This window comes from Pygocentrus nattereri, chromosome 25 (assembly GCF_015220715.1).
Source record: "Pygocentrus nattereri isolate fPygNat1 chromosome 25, fPygNat1.pri, whole genome shotgun sequence".
Classification (NCBI taxonomy): domain Eukaryota; kingdom Metazoa; phylum Chordata; class Actinopteri; order Characiformes; family Serrasalmidae; genus Pygocentrus; species Pygocentrus nattereri.
In genome coordinates, this window is record NC_051235.1 from 7,619,154 (window position 1) to 7,635,724 (window position 16,571).

At 43.1% G+C, this 16,571-nt stretch overlaps 1 protein-coding gene across 1 annotated transcript in view; it reads right to left on the reverse strand.

The window, feature by feature from the left end:
* Window positions 1-16,571, reverse strand: part of aars2 (alanyl-tRNA synthetase 2, mitochondrial (putative)) — a 31,686-nt gene that overhangs the window by 5,410 nt on the left and 9,705 nt on the right. Inside the window, exons 8-19 of the mRNA XM_017713221.2 lie at window positions 13,869-13,907; window positions 12,645-12,759; window positions 12,088-12,215; window positions 11,840-11,984; window positions 10,559-10,728; window positions 9,552-9,665; window positions 7,960-8,100; window positions 7,039-7,176; window positions 6,102-6,205; window positions 3,090-3,198; window positions 466-591; window positions 102-212 (exon numbers count right to left, since the gene is read on the reverse strand). Of these exons, the coding sequence (XP_017568710.2) occupies window positions 102-212; window positions 466-591; window positions 3,090-3,198; window positions 6,102-6,205; window positions 7,039-7,176; window positions 7,960-8,100; window positions 9,552-9,665; window positions 10,559-10,728; window positions 11,840-11,984; window positions 12,088-12,215; window positions 12,645-12,759; window positions 13,869-13,907 (1,440 nt within the window). The remainder of the gene's footprint in view (window positions 1-101; window positions 213-465; window positions 592-3,089; window positions 3,199-6,101; window positions 6,206-7,038; window positions 7,177-7,959; window positions 8,101-9,551; window positions 9,666-10,558; window positions 10,729-11,839; window positions 11,985-12,087; window positions 12,216-12,644; window positions 12,760-13,868; window positions 13,908-16,571) is intronic.

Consider the following 16,571-nt stretch of genomic DNA (forward strand, 5'->3'; position numbering starts at 1 on the left):
ACGTGCGAGTCCAGTGTACTAGCAAGTGGCACGGTGTCCACACTTGCCGTGTACATGGGTCGGTGAATAAATCGGTGTAATGGTCATGATTATGTGCGCACCTCTTTCATTTCTAGTTTTCTGATGGTTGTGTTGCTGCTCCTCTGTAGAGCCTTGAGTCGAGTCTGGAGATCTCTCCTCTGCCACTGTGGGATAGGAGTACTCTCCACAGCCTGGCGCGCACGCACACGCACACACACACACACACACACACACACACACACACACACACACACACACACACAAATTAAAAATTCAATGCAATCTGTATCCAACAGCTGCATAACTCAACCGCTTAGCTGGCATTTTACTATTTAATGCTATAAAACTGACTTGACTATGGGATTAGTGAGGGAAGGGGGGGTAAAATCGACAGAGGCAGACCACTGAGAAGAGGAGAAGGCAGGAGAAGGAGAAGATACGTACGTCTGTCAGCAGGCCGACCTCTTTGGAGAGTCTCTGAGCAGTGGCTAAAGAAGGAGTGTGGTCAGTTGCGATTCGTGCGGTCAGAGCCTCCACCTCCTGAAGCAGCACTTGCCCCGCCTCCCGAGCCTGAGTGACAGAAGTGTAACTTTCATACTGGTTCATAATGCAAATACCTGAATGCGGCCACTTTATTAGTAACACCTACCAATCAATGAGCTCCACCTACTTATAGGCCCACTATATAAGTATACAATGCTGCATAGTTTGATCATCATTGCTCAGTTTCTGGCCACAGTACCACTGTTGTCCAGGTTTTGTTTGGGTGGAGGCTCATTCTCAGCATAGCAGTGACACTGACATTGTAAGAGCAGCTATGTGGTAAGAAACTAACCAATGATGAGGAGCTAGAAGATAACACAAACTGTGTAGTCTCCAATTACACACCAGCAAAGTAGAGGTACAAGGAGTGGGTTTCCAATAAAGTGGCCAGTAACTATATAACGATGCCAGTCAGTGTTTCCCAACCTTTTAAGTTCAAAGCCCACACAACTGACTACAAAAGCTTTCCCAGTCCACAAGATTTAACCAAACCAATACTTCAAATGCAAGCAAACACAACACAGTAATTAATGTGGCATATCAAATTTCACTTGACTATATAATCATGCAACACAAACAGCCTACAAACCCCTAAAATCTTCTCTTCATAGCCATTTATTAACATTTTGCATTGACTTGTACTGCTAATATAAATTACTCTAGCTAGCCAAAAGTATGTGGACACATCTCCCAATTAATGAGTTTGGGTGTTTCAGGTATGCTCATTGCCAATAGTTGTATGAAAGAAAGCACACAGCCATGCAATCTCCATAGATAATCACTGGCAGCAGAATGGGTCATGCTGAAGAGCTCTAAGACTTTAAACATGGCACTGTCATCGGATGCCACCTTTGCCACAGGTCAGTTTGTAGAATTTCTGCCCTGCTAAATCTGCCCTAGACAACTGTAAGTGCTATTACAGTGAAATGAAAGCACCTAGGAGCAACAGCAGTTCAGCCACAGAGCGACAAACCATGCAAGTCACACAACAAAAGAAATCTACAATCCTCTGTTGCATCTCTCAAAAAAGAGGACTGAACTACCTCTGGAAGCAACATCTGCATAAGATTCTGTGCATTGGGAGCTTCATGAAATGGATTTTCATGACTGCAGCTGCACACAATGCCAAGCGTCAACTGGAGTGGTACAAGACACCAGGTTGGGATGTTACGGAATAAATCCTGGTAATATGTATTCAGAACACAGGAATTAAGTATCTGTATTCGGTTCCTACTAAAGCCTGATTGGACTAATGCATCAGTTAATTAGCCAGTTATTAATCTCAGTGGTACTGAGCTCTGATGATCAAACTAATAATCTCCTCAGTAATGGACATGCTTGCAACACTGTTGGACTGGACTCAGGGGATTGTGGGAGTAGCAGTGGACTGAAGTAGGCAGTGAGTGACAGAAGAAAAATGAATTTAATTTACATTATTTTTCATGGGAAAGTTACATGATTTTTCATGGGAAATACCTAAATAAAACTGGCAACCAGGACCAGCAAGGAACATTGTGAATTAAATTAGGTTTTCCCAGTGTGTTTTACGAAGATGTATACCAAATGTTTTCTGAATATGTTCCTTGTCATGTATTGTAATGGAATGTGTTACTGAAAACATTTAGGACAGGGTATTCAGTGATCAGCCATCACTACTTTTTCCAAAGTATTTTGCCCAATCCTGTAAAGCATGCCCCACTGCACATGGCCGAGCAGGTGCACATTAGCCTAAGATCACTACATGTAATGGCAAGCGGTGGTTGGATTTGTGCAAAGTGTGCCACCACAGGAGTCCGTAGCAGTGGAAACGTTCTCTGGAGTGAAGAATCGTGCTTCGCTGTGGCAGTCTGTTGGAGAAGTCTGGGTTTGGGCATGCCAGGAAAACCTACCTACCGGAATGCATAGTGCCAACAGAACAAGGGATAATGGTCTGGGGCAGTTTTTCAGTTTTCGATCTCAGTATGCTTCCAAAGACATGTTCTGATGAGCTTGGTGTGGAGGAACTCCAGAGGTCTGCACAGAGCCCTGACCTCAACCCCACTGAACACCTTTGAGATGAACTGCAATGTTGATTGGAAGCCAGGCCTTCTCATCCAAATTCACTGCTGACCTCACAAATGCTCTTTTGACAAAATGGGCACAAATTCCCACAGACACACTCCAAAGTCTTGTGGAAAGCTTACCAGGACAGTGGAGGTTGTTACAGCTGCAAAGTCCATATTGATGCCTGGGGTTTTGGAATAGGCGATTCGACAAGCTCGTATAGGTGTGATGTCAGGTGTCCACATACTTTTGGCCATATTGTATGTCGACATTCTTACTTGTCGTGTATAAAATAACTGGTTTGGTTAAATATCTATATATTGTAATGAAGATTTATTTAGAAAATAAATAATGACTACCAACGGCCCCCTAGCAGTGCCACCATGGCCCACTGGGGGGGGCCACAGCCCACAGGATGAAAACCACTGCCGTAAATGATATTAAAATTTCTACACCAGTGAATGCCGGTCGTTTTATCTGACCTGTTTGGCGTCCTCCCCGGTAACGGCGATGATGCGACTGATGCCCTTCACCATCTGTCGCTCGGACACAATAACAAAGTCCCCGATTCCTCCTGTCTGCAGCAAATGCCTGATTCAAAAAGATAAGAAAACTTACATCAGAAGTGGTCAATTAACCAAGACATGTTTGGTGTCTGAAGTTTGCTTGTTTAGTTCTGAACCGGAGCTACGAATCTATTGTATTTAACAAACGATGGAAGTTTACACCCAAATCATTATTACTGCGTAAGATGCTTTGCTAAACCACCACACTCTGTGTGACAGGCCATCCTCACTTTATACAGTTTTGGTGCCACTGTAGGAGACAAACTGGCCTAACAGATGCAGCAATGGTTATATTTCTTTACTGCCTCCAGACCGTCTCTTTAAGGCTACGTTCACACAGCAGGTACAAGTGGCACAAATAGAGCTGAGTGATTTGGTGTAGTGTGGTGGGTAACACCTCTGCCTTCTACGCTGTAGACTGGGGTTCAATCCCCCACCAGGGCAAGCACCCTACACTATACCAATAAGAGTCCTTGGGCAAGACTCCTAACACCACCTTCGCCTACTTGTGTAAAATGATCAAATTGAAAGTCGCTCTGGATAAGCCATCCATGAAGTGAAACACCACATACACACTAGTGAATACACACACACTAGGGGGCAGTGAGCACAATTGCCCGGAGAGGTGGGCAGCGCTATCCATGGCGCATGGGGAGCAGTTGGGGGTTAGGTGTCTTGCTCAAGGACACCTCAGTCATGGACAACTGGCCCTGGGGATCGAACCGGCAACCTTCCGGTCACAGGGCCAGTTCCCCAACCTCCAGCCCATGACTGCCCTAATAGGCAATAGTAAATATAGTAATAGTCAATATTTAAGAAAGAAAACATTGGTTTTAGCTGTCTGGTGATGAGTGCTCGGCTATATCACAGTATTCAGACACCAGCTAGCAGACGACTGGATTTCTCGTGTCCCTCTGTGTGTCCTTCTGGTTCTCTCCTTTAAGCTGACATAGTCAGATCTGCCGGAGTCATTAGCCACACTCTGGGAATGTTCACATTCTCTGTACATAAACCCAAACAGAACATAACTAATTCCATCTCCCTGCCATTTTCCGAGTAAATGACTGCCCATCTGTCCGGCCGGGCACAGAAGGACAACTGACTGTCGAGCTCTGCTGCTGCCCGCTTCAGACCAGCTGCCCACGCCCCAGCTACCGCCACTTGCCTTGGACTAGCTGCCCACCCTATACTGAAGTTTTCATAGACTCCCAGCTATTACTACTATTAATACTACTGCTATTGATATTAGTAGTATAATAACTCTGTAGGTAGTCTGATCAGAGGAGGACGGGTCCCCCCTTGTGAGCCTTGGTTCCTCCCAAGGTTTCTTCCTCAGCTCTGAGGGAGGTTCTCCTTGCCACTGTTGCCCCTGGCTTGCCCACTGGGGGGTTTTACATTCTTGTTAAAACTCTGTCTTTTCTGGAATTCTGTGAAGCGGCTTTGTGACAACATCAGTTGTAAAAAGCGCCATACAAATAAATTTGACTTGACTCTATTCTATCGTAGTAGTTTGAGGGGTGAACCACAATATATCAACACCAGACAAGCAGAGTCCTCCTTTTAGGTACATTTAAACTGAAAGCGGTGCTGCTGTGTCGTGTTTGATTTACAGTATAATCAATTCGCTGTGGTGTACGAGTGACGGAGTGCTGCTTCAAGTTAGCCAGCTGCTATAAACCGCTAACCTGGAAAGATAGCGCTCTCGCGCTTTCCAATACCTCACAGCTTCCACAGATTATACAGAATAATACAAATAATACACTAATATAAAAATACGACTGAGCGCAGCAACACAGGGCTGTAGTTGTGTGGAGCAGACGTGATTTAACGCTGTATAGCTTGTTAGGATGTACAGAAAGCAGCGAGTTCACTGAAGCTCCACTCAAACAGGGAATATATAACTCCACGTTTCAGACGTTGCTAAAATATATTTGGTGACTCCTTTTACTCATCACCCCCTCCCTTTCTAATCATGTCGAAAAACTTGGAAGTGCGCCGTCTCCTGGCGACGGCAGAGTAGTGCCACTTCCCTTGCAGTAGAAAACGCCACCAGGTCGCTGGATCATGGAAGTGATATCGAAAAATTATCAAACAATTCTTAAATAGTTCTACTGAGGAAAGTTATCGCGATAATTATCGTTATCATTTTATCGCCCAGCCCCAGGTTCAAAGCTGAATTTCTCACCAAATCAGATTTTGTATTTGGTTGTTCAGATGATGTTTAAATGTGATCTGTATGCAACATCAGTCTAAACAGATCAGCTCCTAAACTGACCCGCAAAAGAACAGAGCTACACGCGGCTCATATATGAAGAAATTGATTGGGCCGCTTTTAACTGCTGTGTGAACAAAGCCCAAGTTAGACTCGACTCTGTATGATATACTGTTGTCCAAATGAGAGCTGCACAAAACATTTCTGGATTGATTTAATGACTGATAACTGACACCGTACTGACAGCACCTATAACCAATCATTTTAATTCATCATTACTTACAAAGTTTGGGTGCGTCAGTCATGTTTTGTTGACTTTCTAAGTGAAAAAACTTTTACACAGAAAAACGACATATTTAAGTTTATTCCACACTTTTGCATATGACTGTAAACGTAATGGTTTACAATACGATACGTAGATATTTTACACTATTTTGGAGACGCTCTGCCAAAACAGGGAACTGAACTTCAGGTTTCTGTTGTGTGGGGTTGTGGTGTTATCCACTATGCTACTTCCCACCACTTCAATACGAGAGTGAGGTAAAACATCAATGCTAATTACTTGCTATGATTTCAATACCGGGTCAATAATAACGATCACGTTCTTCCATTTATTGCTGAATGATATATCGATGCCAATATATCGTGCAGACTAAAACAAATGGACAAAAACTTTTTCCCCCAGACGTTTCGTTCGGGTTTAAATGGATTCTTACGTGCCACAGCAGAGCTCCACTGAGGTGTGTTTGTGTTTTTGATTGCTGAGCAGCTCTGAAGCAGCTACGCCCACGGACACAACTCTCACTGGGTCCGGATACACCTGAAGCACACAGGACAAGATTCATTTACATTTACATTTATGGCATTTGGCTGACGCTCTTATCCAGAGCGACTTACAATTTGGTGGTGTTAGGAGTCTTGCCCAAGGACTCTTATTGGTATAGTGTAGGGTGTTTACCCAGGTGGGGATTGAACCCCAGTCTACAGCGTAGAAGGCAGAGGTGTTAACCACCACACTAACCAACCACATTTTGGTTTCACAGCTTTATGCATAGCTACGTTCACATTACCAGGCTGAAGTGGCACATGTCTAATGTTTTGCTCTAATGTGACACAGATCTGATGTTTTCAGTACCACAAATCTTTTTAGATCTGACCTTAGCCACTTTCATGAATGCTCCTAGATGGGACACATATCCCATTCGTGGCCATGTGACCTTAATGAGAACAGTCAGAGTCTAACCTGAAGTTAGTGCCAGTAAACACTGCAAAATGTGATGCATCTGCTCCGTTATCGCCTTCATCTTTCTCGAATAACTAACACCTGAGCGCAGTTCAAAGCAAATGATCTTCACGACGAAGGCTTGTTCAGGCTTGTTTAGTTTTAGTTTGTTGACTGAGTAGGACGTGCCCATGCAGGTCAAGTGAGTCTGCACTCGTTTTAGAGCATCGCTAATATTAACATCTAATAAACAAATGATGTATTAGCAAACTGGTGCACTGGTGTTAGCATGCAGTAGTAGTATGTACATTTAGCAGGGGCATATTTAAAAACATGTATTATTTAAAATTAGACAAGGACAATCTTTTCTTCAGTGTGTTGAAGTTACGTGGGCTGCCCTTTCGGATGAGCCAACAAGATAATGAGCTAACCTCATCTACTGTCCGCAATCCCGCAATCTGATTGGCTCTGGCTAAAGGAACCTCCTGCATGTGCACCACATCGTTCTGGTGAATGATGTCCTGGACCATCCTCTCCACCTCCTGCAGCTGGGACACATTCAGAGAAGCCTGAAACACACACACACACACACACACACACGGACCTTATTAGAGACATTAATAAAAAGTCTATTCATAGTATTCAGCAAAAATTCTCAAGTTTATTTGGCAGCACGGTGGTGGTTTGTAATGAGATAAAGCCATAATAGATAGAGCAAAGTCAGTAAAACATGTTTTATTTTCATTTTTTTAACTCCATTTAAATCTCATTTTAAAGGGTATTAATCAATATATCATATAATATATATCTATTGCCTTGATTTTATTTGATTTGCTGCTGTAGTGATAACAAATGAAAGCTGCAATCTAAATGCCTAAGATTTAGATTTAAATGTGAGATACCATTAGAAGTGCAGTCATTAGTGCAGTAGTACAGAAGTATGTGGATTGGGACACAGCGTTAGATTAGCTATTGAGACATGTTCAACAGTCCAGTGGCTGATTATAGTTCAGCTCTGCTACTTGTTAGCTGGCATTAAAAATTCCAAGCGAAAGAATTGCTCATGCACGTATTTATCGAGGTAAATTAATGCATTTATTGAAATAAGTTGATTCTTCTCCACCAGCTTGCTTCAGACATTAATTTAATGTTCAAGGCACTTCAGCATAAATTCCACACCATTTAAGGAGGAACAGAAAATCTGAATAAGAAGTTGGCAAACAACAAGCCAATGAATTCACCACAAACTGGAGTCAATTTTATCTAAAGAGAGCAATTATAAGCAGTTATTGATGCCAGTTCTTTTGCTGCTTAAAAAAACCCAGAAACTGAAGATTAGTTTTTTTTTTTACCTTGTAACTGAAGTCAAAGCGCAGACGGTCAGCAGTGACATGGGATCCTCTCTGAACGACACCTGAACCCAGCAGCTCCCGGAGGGCAAAGTTCAGCACGTGGGTGGCCGTATGTTTCACCATGCAAGCCAGACGCTGAGTCTATGTCACAACGTACATGCACAAACCAGATTAACTCCGTAAAATATCAAATACTCAGTAAATTCATTCATTTCAGTAGCAGCACCCACATCTAAACTACATCTTAGTGATGGCCCTGTGACCGGAAGGTTGCCGGTTCGATCCTCAGCACCGACAGTCCATGACTGAGGTGTCCTTGAGCAAGACACCTAACCCCCAACTGCTCCCCGGGTGCCGTGGATAGGGCTGCCCACCGCTCCGGGTAAGTGTGCTCACTGCCCCCTGGTGTGTGTGTATTCACTAGTGTGTACGTGGCGTTTCACTTCACGGATGGGTTAAATGCGGAGGTGGAATTTCCCCGTTTGTGGGATTAAAAAAGAATCACTTAATCTTAATCATGATGAACCAAAAATCTGTAGTAGTTGGTGGTTATTTAAAACTTTTAGGCCCAATCCCATTTCTTATTTTTACCCCTACCTCTTGTTTTCAAGGGCCTCCTTGCCCCTTGGAACTGAGTTACAAGGGATAGTGGTTGAAATCATTCTCTAAGAAACAGGACCCTCAAATAGAAAGAGCATCACTTCATTAACAGCTACCAGCGCTGCTCTGTAGGCGACCCTGCCCATCTGCAGTGACAGCAGAGGAGGGAAAAGTTCAGCTCCTCACTGCTGGGCTTTAGTCACATTTAGGGAACCATATGCTTTCAAAGCATTCAGTAATATAAAGCTGAAGTCAGATATTCAGCAGCTTCTTGTTCCAATGTTCCCTTTACAGCTTAATTGGCTTCACCATTTAAGGTGGAGCTGGAAATTCAGCTAGCTACCTACCAAAACATCAGCATATTATTAGTGATTTTAATGCTTGTTATGAAGAGAAGGACCATAGTACATTAAAATTACATTAAACTAAGAAAATATAATAGTTATTGTAATTTTTCAAGTGTCAAAATATTCACATTTGCGGGTTTCTTTGGTCGCTTGTGCAACTGTCGAGCCATTTTTCTTTATTTTCTCATAACACTTTGGAGTGTGCCTCTGAAACACCTCCGTTTGGAAGGCTGTGTAGCCCTAAAACTGCGCCCCAACCCCTCTAACTCAACACAGATCGGGACACCCTACCCTGGACGTGAACGCGCAGAATGGAGGGGAAGGGCTAAGTGGTAGGGGCGATGGGTGAAATGGGATTGGGCCTTAGACTGAGGAGTGAAGGGATGTTCTAAAACTATTAAAAATGCTTATATACACAAGATCAGATGACCTTTTCCATGACATGGGCCCTTCCAAAAAACGTAGCCCTCAGAGCAAGAAGCAGGTCAGGAAGCCCCCCACCAGTCAGTAACTGCTATGTGGTAAGAAAGTGTCCAAATGTTCAATTATCAATAAGTGACGCTTGTTCAGAGTGATGAATGTAACATACGGGGAGATGATTAGGAAACAGTCTGTGAGCTGTGATAACTGTGTGTGGTTGTGTACCTCATCCACATGAAGCTGTATTTGGTCTCCAGTTCTCAGAGTCTCTGCTGCTGTGATCTCATGCACCACGTAACCACCAGCCAGGCGCACACACTCTACAGGGAACAGCACGTCCTGGAAAACATACGTCTTTTTACAGAGGTGTTCTTTTCTGCCAGCACTTAGAAACTACCTAGAAAAGCTAGAAACTACTGTCTATGTATGTCTTATCAGAAAGACGGGAAGCGCACAGCTAGTTTTGCAATCAATGAGTAACTGGATGGAACATTTTATATTTCCAAACGTACTCAGTCACCCGTCCAAATCATTGAATTCAGGTGTTCCAGTCACTTCCATGGCCACAGGTGTATAAAGCCGAGCCCCTCGGCCTGCAGACTGCTTCTACAGACATTAGTGAAAGAATGGGTCGCTCTCAGGAGCTCAGTGAATTCCAGCGTGGTACCGTGATCGGACGCCACCTGTGCAACAAGTCCAGTCGTGAAATTTCTTCACTACTAAATATTCCACAGTCAACTGTCAGTGGGATTATAACAAAGTGGAAGCGCCTGGGAACGACAGCAACTCAGCCACGAAGTGAACGAAGGAGGTGGTCATAATGTTATGCCTGATCTCTGTATTAATCCTGTGCAAACCAGTAAAAGTGCCTTTGTACCTTTTATACTACGGCTAAAATCAAGCCAATATATAAAGTTACTGTCTAGTGTCTCATAAACTGCTCAGAATATGTAAAAATGGAAGAAAAAGTTTGATTTCATGCACTGATGTTTACTGTTGTGAATTCCCAAGCTAATGGCGAAGCACTGCTTTCACTTACCTTCAGCGAAGGTAAATACTTAGGGTAAACTTTCTGAAATTGGGTTTGTACATGATCAGGTTAGCTTTAGTGGTCAGCTGTGTTGGCTGTGGGTAGACCACTACTATGCTGGTGATGACTAATCAACTTGGAAAACTGTAAACTGCACATTTCTGTTTAACTGGGAACCACATTTTGAATTATTCTGTGTAACCTGTAGTCCATCCTTGGTGAAGTAGCCCTGGTCGTGCATCTGGCCACCCTGTTCAGCGTAGAAGCAGGTTTGGTCCAGCACCATCCCACACCGCTGACCTTCAGACACCTCCGACACCAGAGACTGATTACAGTACAGTGCCAGAACTGAGGCTCTACAGGGGGAGAACACTGAGAGAGAGAGAGAGAGAGAGAGAGAGAGAGAGAGAGAGAGAGAGAGAGAGATTAAGGATGAGCAATATATCAACAGAATCATATCACAAAACATTTTATACACAATACTGTTTTCATGATACACGATATGCATCATGATGCTTCATTTTTCTGAAATTTAATAAGCTGCAATGAACAAACCAGAACCTGTAGTGCTACATATACTATAATAATAATAATAATAATAATAATAATAATAATAATAATAATAATAAACCTACAACTACAACGATTTTCATTCAATATTATACAAACTGGCCACTATATTCAATTAAACAGGCCTCATTATCCTCACTTTATGAAGAAACATACACAGTCAGTGCTCTTTCACACTGTGCTGCACTGGTCTGAGTGGATCAGACACAGCAGTGCTGCTGGAGTTTTTAAACACTGTGTCCACTCACTGTCCACTCTATTAGACACTCCTACCTTGTAGATGTAAAGTCAGAGACGACAGCTCATCTGCTGCTGCTCAGTTTGTGTTGGTCATCCTCTAGTCCTTCATCAGTGGACACAAGTCTCACAAGTCTGTTGGCGGGACATTTTTGGTTGGACTGTTCTCAGTCCAGCAGCGACACTGAGGTGTTTAAAAACTCCAGCAGCACTGCTGTGTTTGATCCACTCAGACCAGCACAACACACACTAACACACCACCACCACATCAATGTTACTGCAGTGCTGAGAATGATCAACCACCCAAATAGGACCTGCTCTGTGAGGGTCCATGAAGGTCCTGACCACTGAAGAACAGGGTAAAAGGGGGCTAACAAAGTATCAGAGAAACAGATGGACTACAGTCTGTAACTGCAGAACTACAAAGTGACCCTATACAGTAAGTGGAGCTGCTAAAATGGACAATGAGCGTAGAAACAAGGTCATGGTGTTATGCCTGATCAGTGTAAGTAATATTATAAATATGGCAAGTGGTTCTGAACTTCTGAACCATAGTGTATATTATTATATTCTCTATAAAACTCATGATAAATTCTCTATTAAAACCTCAACTAACCCGTTAGAAATGATCCATTACAAACTCTAGAATGCTGTTAAATGATCTACTAGAAAGTACCATATGTGCCGTTGTGCTGTAGGCTGTAGCTGTACTTCGGGGAGTCATTCGTGTGAGGAACACCTCTGCTCTGGAGCTCAGCCAGACTCTGCAGGTCCATGTGAAGCCCCCTCTCTTCAGCACCACCCTCAGACTGACTCTGCAACTACAGCATGGTAATACTTCATTACGTACCCACTCCTGATCATAACACCTTCAGTGAGCGATGCAGCTCCAGTCTTAATAACCAAAGTGTTGAAATTTGCCACCTGTTCCTGTTCGGCTGCCAGCTGCTCCACTCCGTGTTTGTCCACAGCCATGTTGCGCTCCTCCAGCATCAGGTCTATGAGGTCGAGGGGGAAACCCAGGTTTCGGTGCAGGGACCAGGCCACAGCAGCTGTGGAACGAGACCAACAATAAAGCTTAAAACCTACATAGAGTGTCTAATACAGGGATTTGAGGGCTGGACTAAGGGAATACTGGGATTTGAGGATTAGATTAAAGGAATGAGGCTTTAAGGAACTGCGTTTATTGAATAATTGACTTACAAAATATAGGGATTTCAGGGAAATCATAGGGATTTGATGACAGGATCAAAGGGATTTGGAGACTTGGTTGAGAAACTACAGGGATTTCAAGGCTACATTAAAGGAACATGTGGGTTTGAGGGCTGTAATTAAGAGAACATAAGGTTTTGTGGACTGGACTAAGCTACACTTGGACAAGACCCAGGTCAAGCTTAGTCCTAGTCTATGCAGGGTGCTTGATGGAGTATCACCATAACAGCAATTTATCCATGGACAGCGAGAGTCTGTGCGTCTCTTGCCTGGAAAGTTGACAGCGTCTCTGTCCATCTTACTGAGCGTCCTGTCAATCACTCTCCTGCCCTGCTTCAGGGAGGAGAGGAACTGAGCCTCGTTTACATTAATTATCTCCATGATCTGAGAGAGAGAGAGAGAGAGACACAGAGAGAGAGAGAGAGAGAGAGAGAGAGAGAGAGACACAGAGAGAGAGAGAGAGAGAGAGAGAGAGAGAGAGAGAGAGACACAGAGAGAGAGAGAGAGAGAGAGAGAGAGAGAGAGAGAGAGAGAGACACAGAGAGAGAGAGAGAGAGAGAGAGAGAGAGAGAGAGAGAGAGAGAGAGAGAGAGAGAGAGAGAGAGAGAGAGAGAGAGATAGATATTTAGGGATGAACAACTTACTGACTTTCACATACCATAGATCCTATTCTATATTCCATGACAGTGGGAATATTATACGCCAAACAGACGCTCCACACTCTCTGTCCATTTTATTAACTCCACTGACCATAAAGGAGCACTTTGTAGTTTCCTTTTACCCTGTCCCTCCTCACAGGACCACCACAGAGCAGACACTATTTGGGTGGTGGGTCATTCTCAGCACTGCAGTAACACTGATGTGGTGGTGGTGTGTTAGTGTGTGTTGTGCTGGTCTGAGTGGATCAGACACAGCAGTGCTGCTGGAGCCTTTAAAACACCTCAGTGTAACTGGTGGACTGAGAATAGTCCACCAGCCAAAAATATCCAGCTAACAGTGTCCTGTGGCCAACGTGCTGTGGCCACTAATGAAGGACTAAGGATGACCAACACAAACTGTGCAGCGGTAAAATCTCTGACTTTACATCTACAACGTGGACTGACAAGGTAGGAGTGTCTAATAGAGTGGACAGTGAGTGGACACAGTATTAAAACACTCCAGCAGCACTGCTGTGTCGGATCCACTCGCAACACCCAAATAATACCTCCTCTGTGGTGGTCCTGGCCACTGAGATACAGGGTAAAAGGGGCTAATGAAGCATGCAGAGAAACACTGTAATTGTAGAACTATGAGGTCATGAAATGGACAGTGAGTATAAACAAAAAGATAGACTTAATGAAGTGGCCAATCAGTTTATATACACTTTATTAGAAAGCTAGGTTCACCTTGCTGGTGTATAGTTTAAAGCTATGGACTCTCGATAAGGCAGGTGGTGCTCATATGGTGGTCAGTGAGTAATAAAGTGGCCGGTGAGTGTATTCTTTCATACTCACCCTGCCAGTTTCTGCATGCAGTTCAGGATAAGCATCACCCTGTGTGAGAGACAAGACCGAGGAGATAAAGATCAAGAATCTGCTAGTACTGCTGATTTATTACCAAGCAGCCTTTTGACTGGAGATGGCAGGACACTAGGGATGTGCATTCTGACTAATTGTGATATTTAAGTGTCCATAAGAGGTCAGGATGATGTGTCGGCATGTTACTTTGGCAGAGATATATATTAGAACATACAGTGGTGCTTGAAAGTTTGTGAACCCTTTAGCATTTTCTCTTGCCCTCCAAAAAGACCACAGCTGCCCGTCTGCAGTTTGCTAAAGATCACACGGACAAGCAAGAAGGCTATCGGAACAATGTTTTGTGGATGAGACCAAAACAGACCTTTTAGGTTTAAATGACAAGAGTTGGGATTGGAGAAAGGAAAACACTGCATCCCAGCATAAAAGCCTCATCCCATCTGTGAAACATGGTGGTGGTAGTATCATGGTTTGGGCATATGCATCTGGGCCAGGACTGCTTGTCATCATTGATGGAACTATGAACTCTGAATTATACCAGCAAATTCTAAAGGAAAACGTCAGGGTTGAAGCCGTTTTGTATGGAGGGGCTAAAATTCCACCAAGCCGATGTGCAGGACTAATTAACGGTTACCAGAAATCTTTAGCTGCAGTTATTGCTGCACAAGGGGGTCACACCACATACTGAAAGCAAAGGTTCACATACTCACAGATCTGTAATTTGGATCATTTTCCTCAGTACATAAATGATCAAGTCTAATACTTTTGTCACATTTGTTTCATTTGGTTTTCTTTATCTACTGTTTGGACTTGTGTGAAAATCTGATGAAGTTTGTCAAATTTATGCGGGCACATAGAAAATTCAAGCACCACTGTAATATTAATGTAGCCTGTTTAGCGACCAAACCTGTACTATCTCTGCCTTCTCGGTCACGTCCTTAACAAAGCCCCCTCGACAACACGCTCAGGTTCAGGTACTCACATTCTGGAGTAGCAAACTGTGACCTACTCGCAAATACGCACTTCTGAGGGAAACAAACTTAAGTCAAGCTTAATACTAGTTTGTCACCACTAGAACACTGTTGCCAGCTCTGCACACCAGATTTATTGGAGATTTTACTGTTATTTGGCGCAGCTTCTGAGACTCTCACAACTTTATACTTTCAACATCAGTCATTGGTCAACTCCAGATGCAGTCCAGATGTGTTTCCAAATCACAAATCATGGGTATAGAACGATGAGGTTCTATCCGACATGTCTGTCATAAAGGTTCTGCACGTATAGATAATAATGTGGTGCTTTATTTATTTTTTTTATTTAACATAGTTACTTTAAAATGTAAAAGATTTCTTGCTGAAAGTCGCATATCAAGTTGGCTTAACAAGGTTCTATCTGCGCCAGAGGTAGAGGTAGATGCTCGGTGCATCTTCTCTGTGTTTTCTAGATTTACCACTACTTTATCATTAACAATACACATTAGGCCTGTGCAGGTAACCATGTCATTTTGATGGTCCCAGAGTAAACACAGTGAGGGCGCAGGCTGAATGTTAATGGGGGAAAAAAACAAAAAGAGCAGTTACGTGCGGTTCAGTAACAGTCGTGGTTTTGTCAGAGAACGTAACTGTGAACGTCACACAAACTTTAATGTCTGTTTGTGGCCACATAGCTTAGCCTTTAGCCTTGTTCTCAAACTGTTTCACCAAATGTTATTTTCAGATCAACTTGTTTTGCATGATGCAAGATACATGATACAAGTTGTTCTCCTTCTGAAACATGATGCTGTGGCCTAAGGATGTCCTAAAATACACACCGTACTTTTTTGTGTAGGTATACTGTCTGGTAATGTAGCTATTCAGAAACATGAATTCTCTACTGTGTCTGTTATTAAGGGTGTTCCTCAGGGCTCAGTTTTAAGTCCGTTACTCTTTACCATTTATGTGCTGCCACTTGGCCATATAACACGCCATTATGGTTTCAATTTTCATTGTTACAAAGACGACACTCAGATCTATGTCAGTGTCTGCCCTGGTCAGACGACACCAAGTCATAGATGAGTCTGAACTTTTGAATTTTTTAAAAATGAATGCTAGCAAAACTGAATTGCTTTAAATCAGCTCAATGGCACTGATATCATCTGTTCTTGGCATCAATATTGATAGGATTGTGGTAACGCCTTGTCCCCACATCCTCAATCTTAGAGTTATCTTTGATCCCACAAAGAGTTATCTTTGATCTCCTTTGACTTCACATTAATTCTGTAGGTAAGCATTTTTCCATCTTTGTAATATTGCTCTTCTCCGGCCATCCCTCAACCTAGCAGATGTACAAACCCCCTGTGCATGCATTAGTAATATTTCAGTTAGACTACTATACTGTTCTTCATCCGGTCTCCCTGTCAAAGCCCTTAATAGGTCATAGTGCATGCAAAATGCTCCCGCTCGGATCCTCACCTACTCTAAGAAGACTGACCATATCGCCCCCCCCCCCCCATTTAGTCTTCAGTTACCTACTACATTCCTAGATTAAGAATCTATTAGATTCCTAGATTACATTCCTAGATTAACCATTGCCATCAAACCAGTCTGAAACACAGATGTGCAGTGCAGGAAAGTAAATATAATGTCTGTTTACACTGAAGACATCATGACACCTGGTTCCTATCACCACCACTGAAACAGCAAG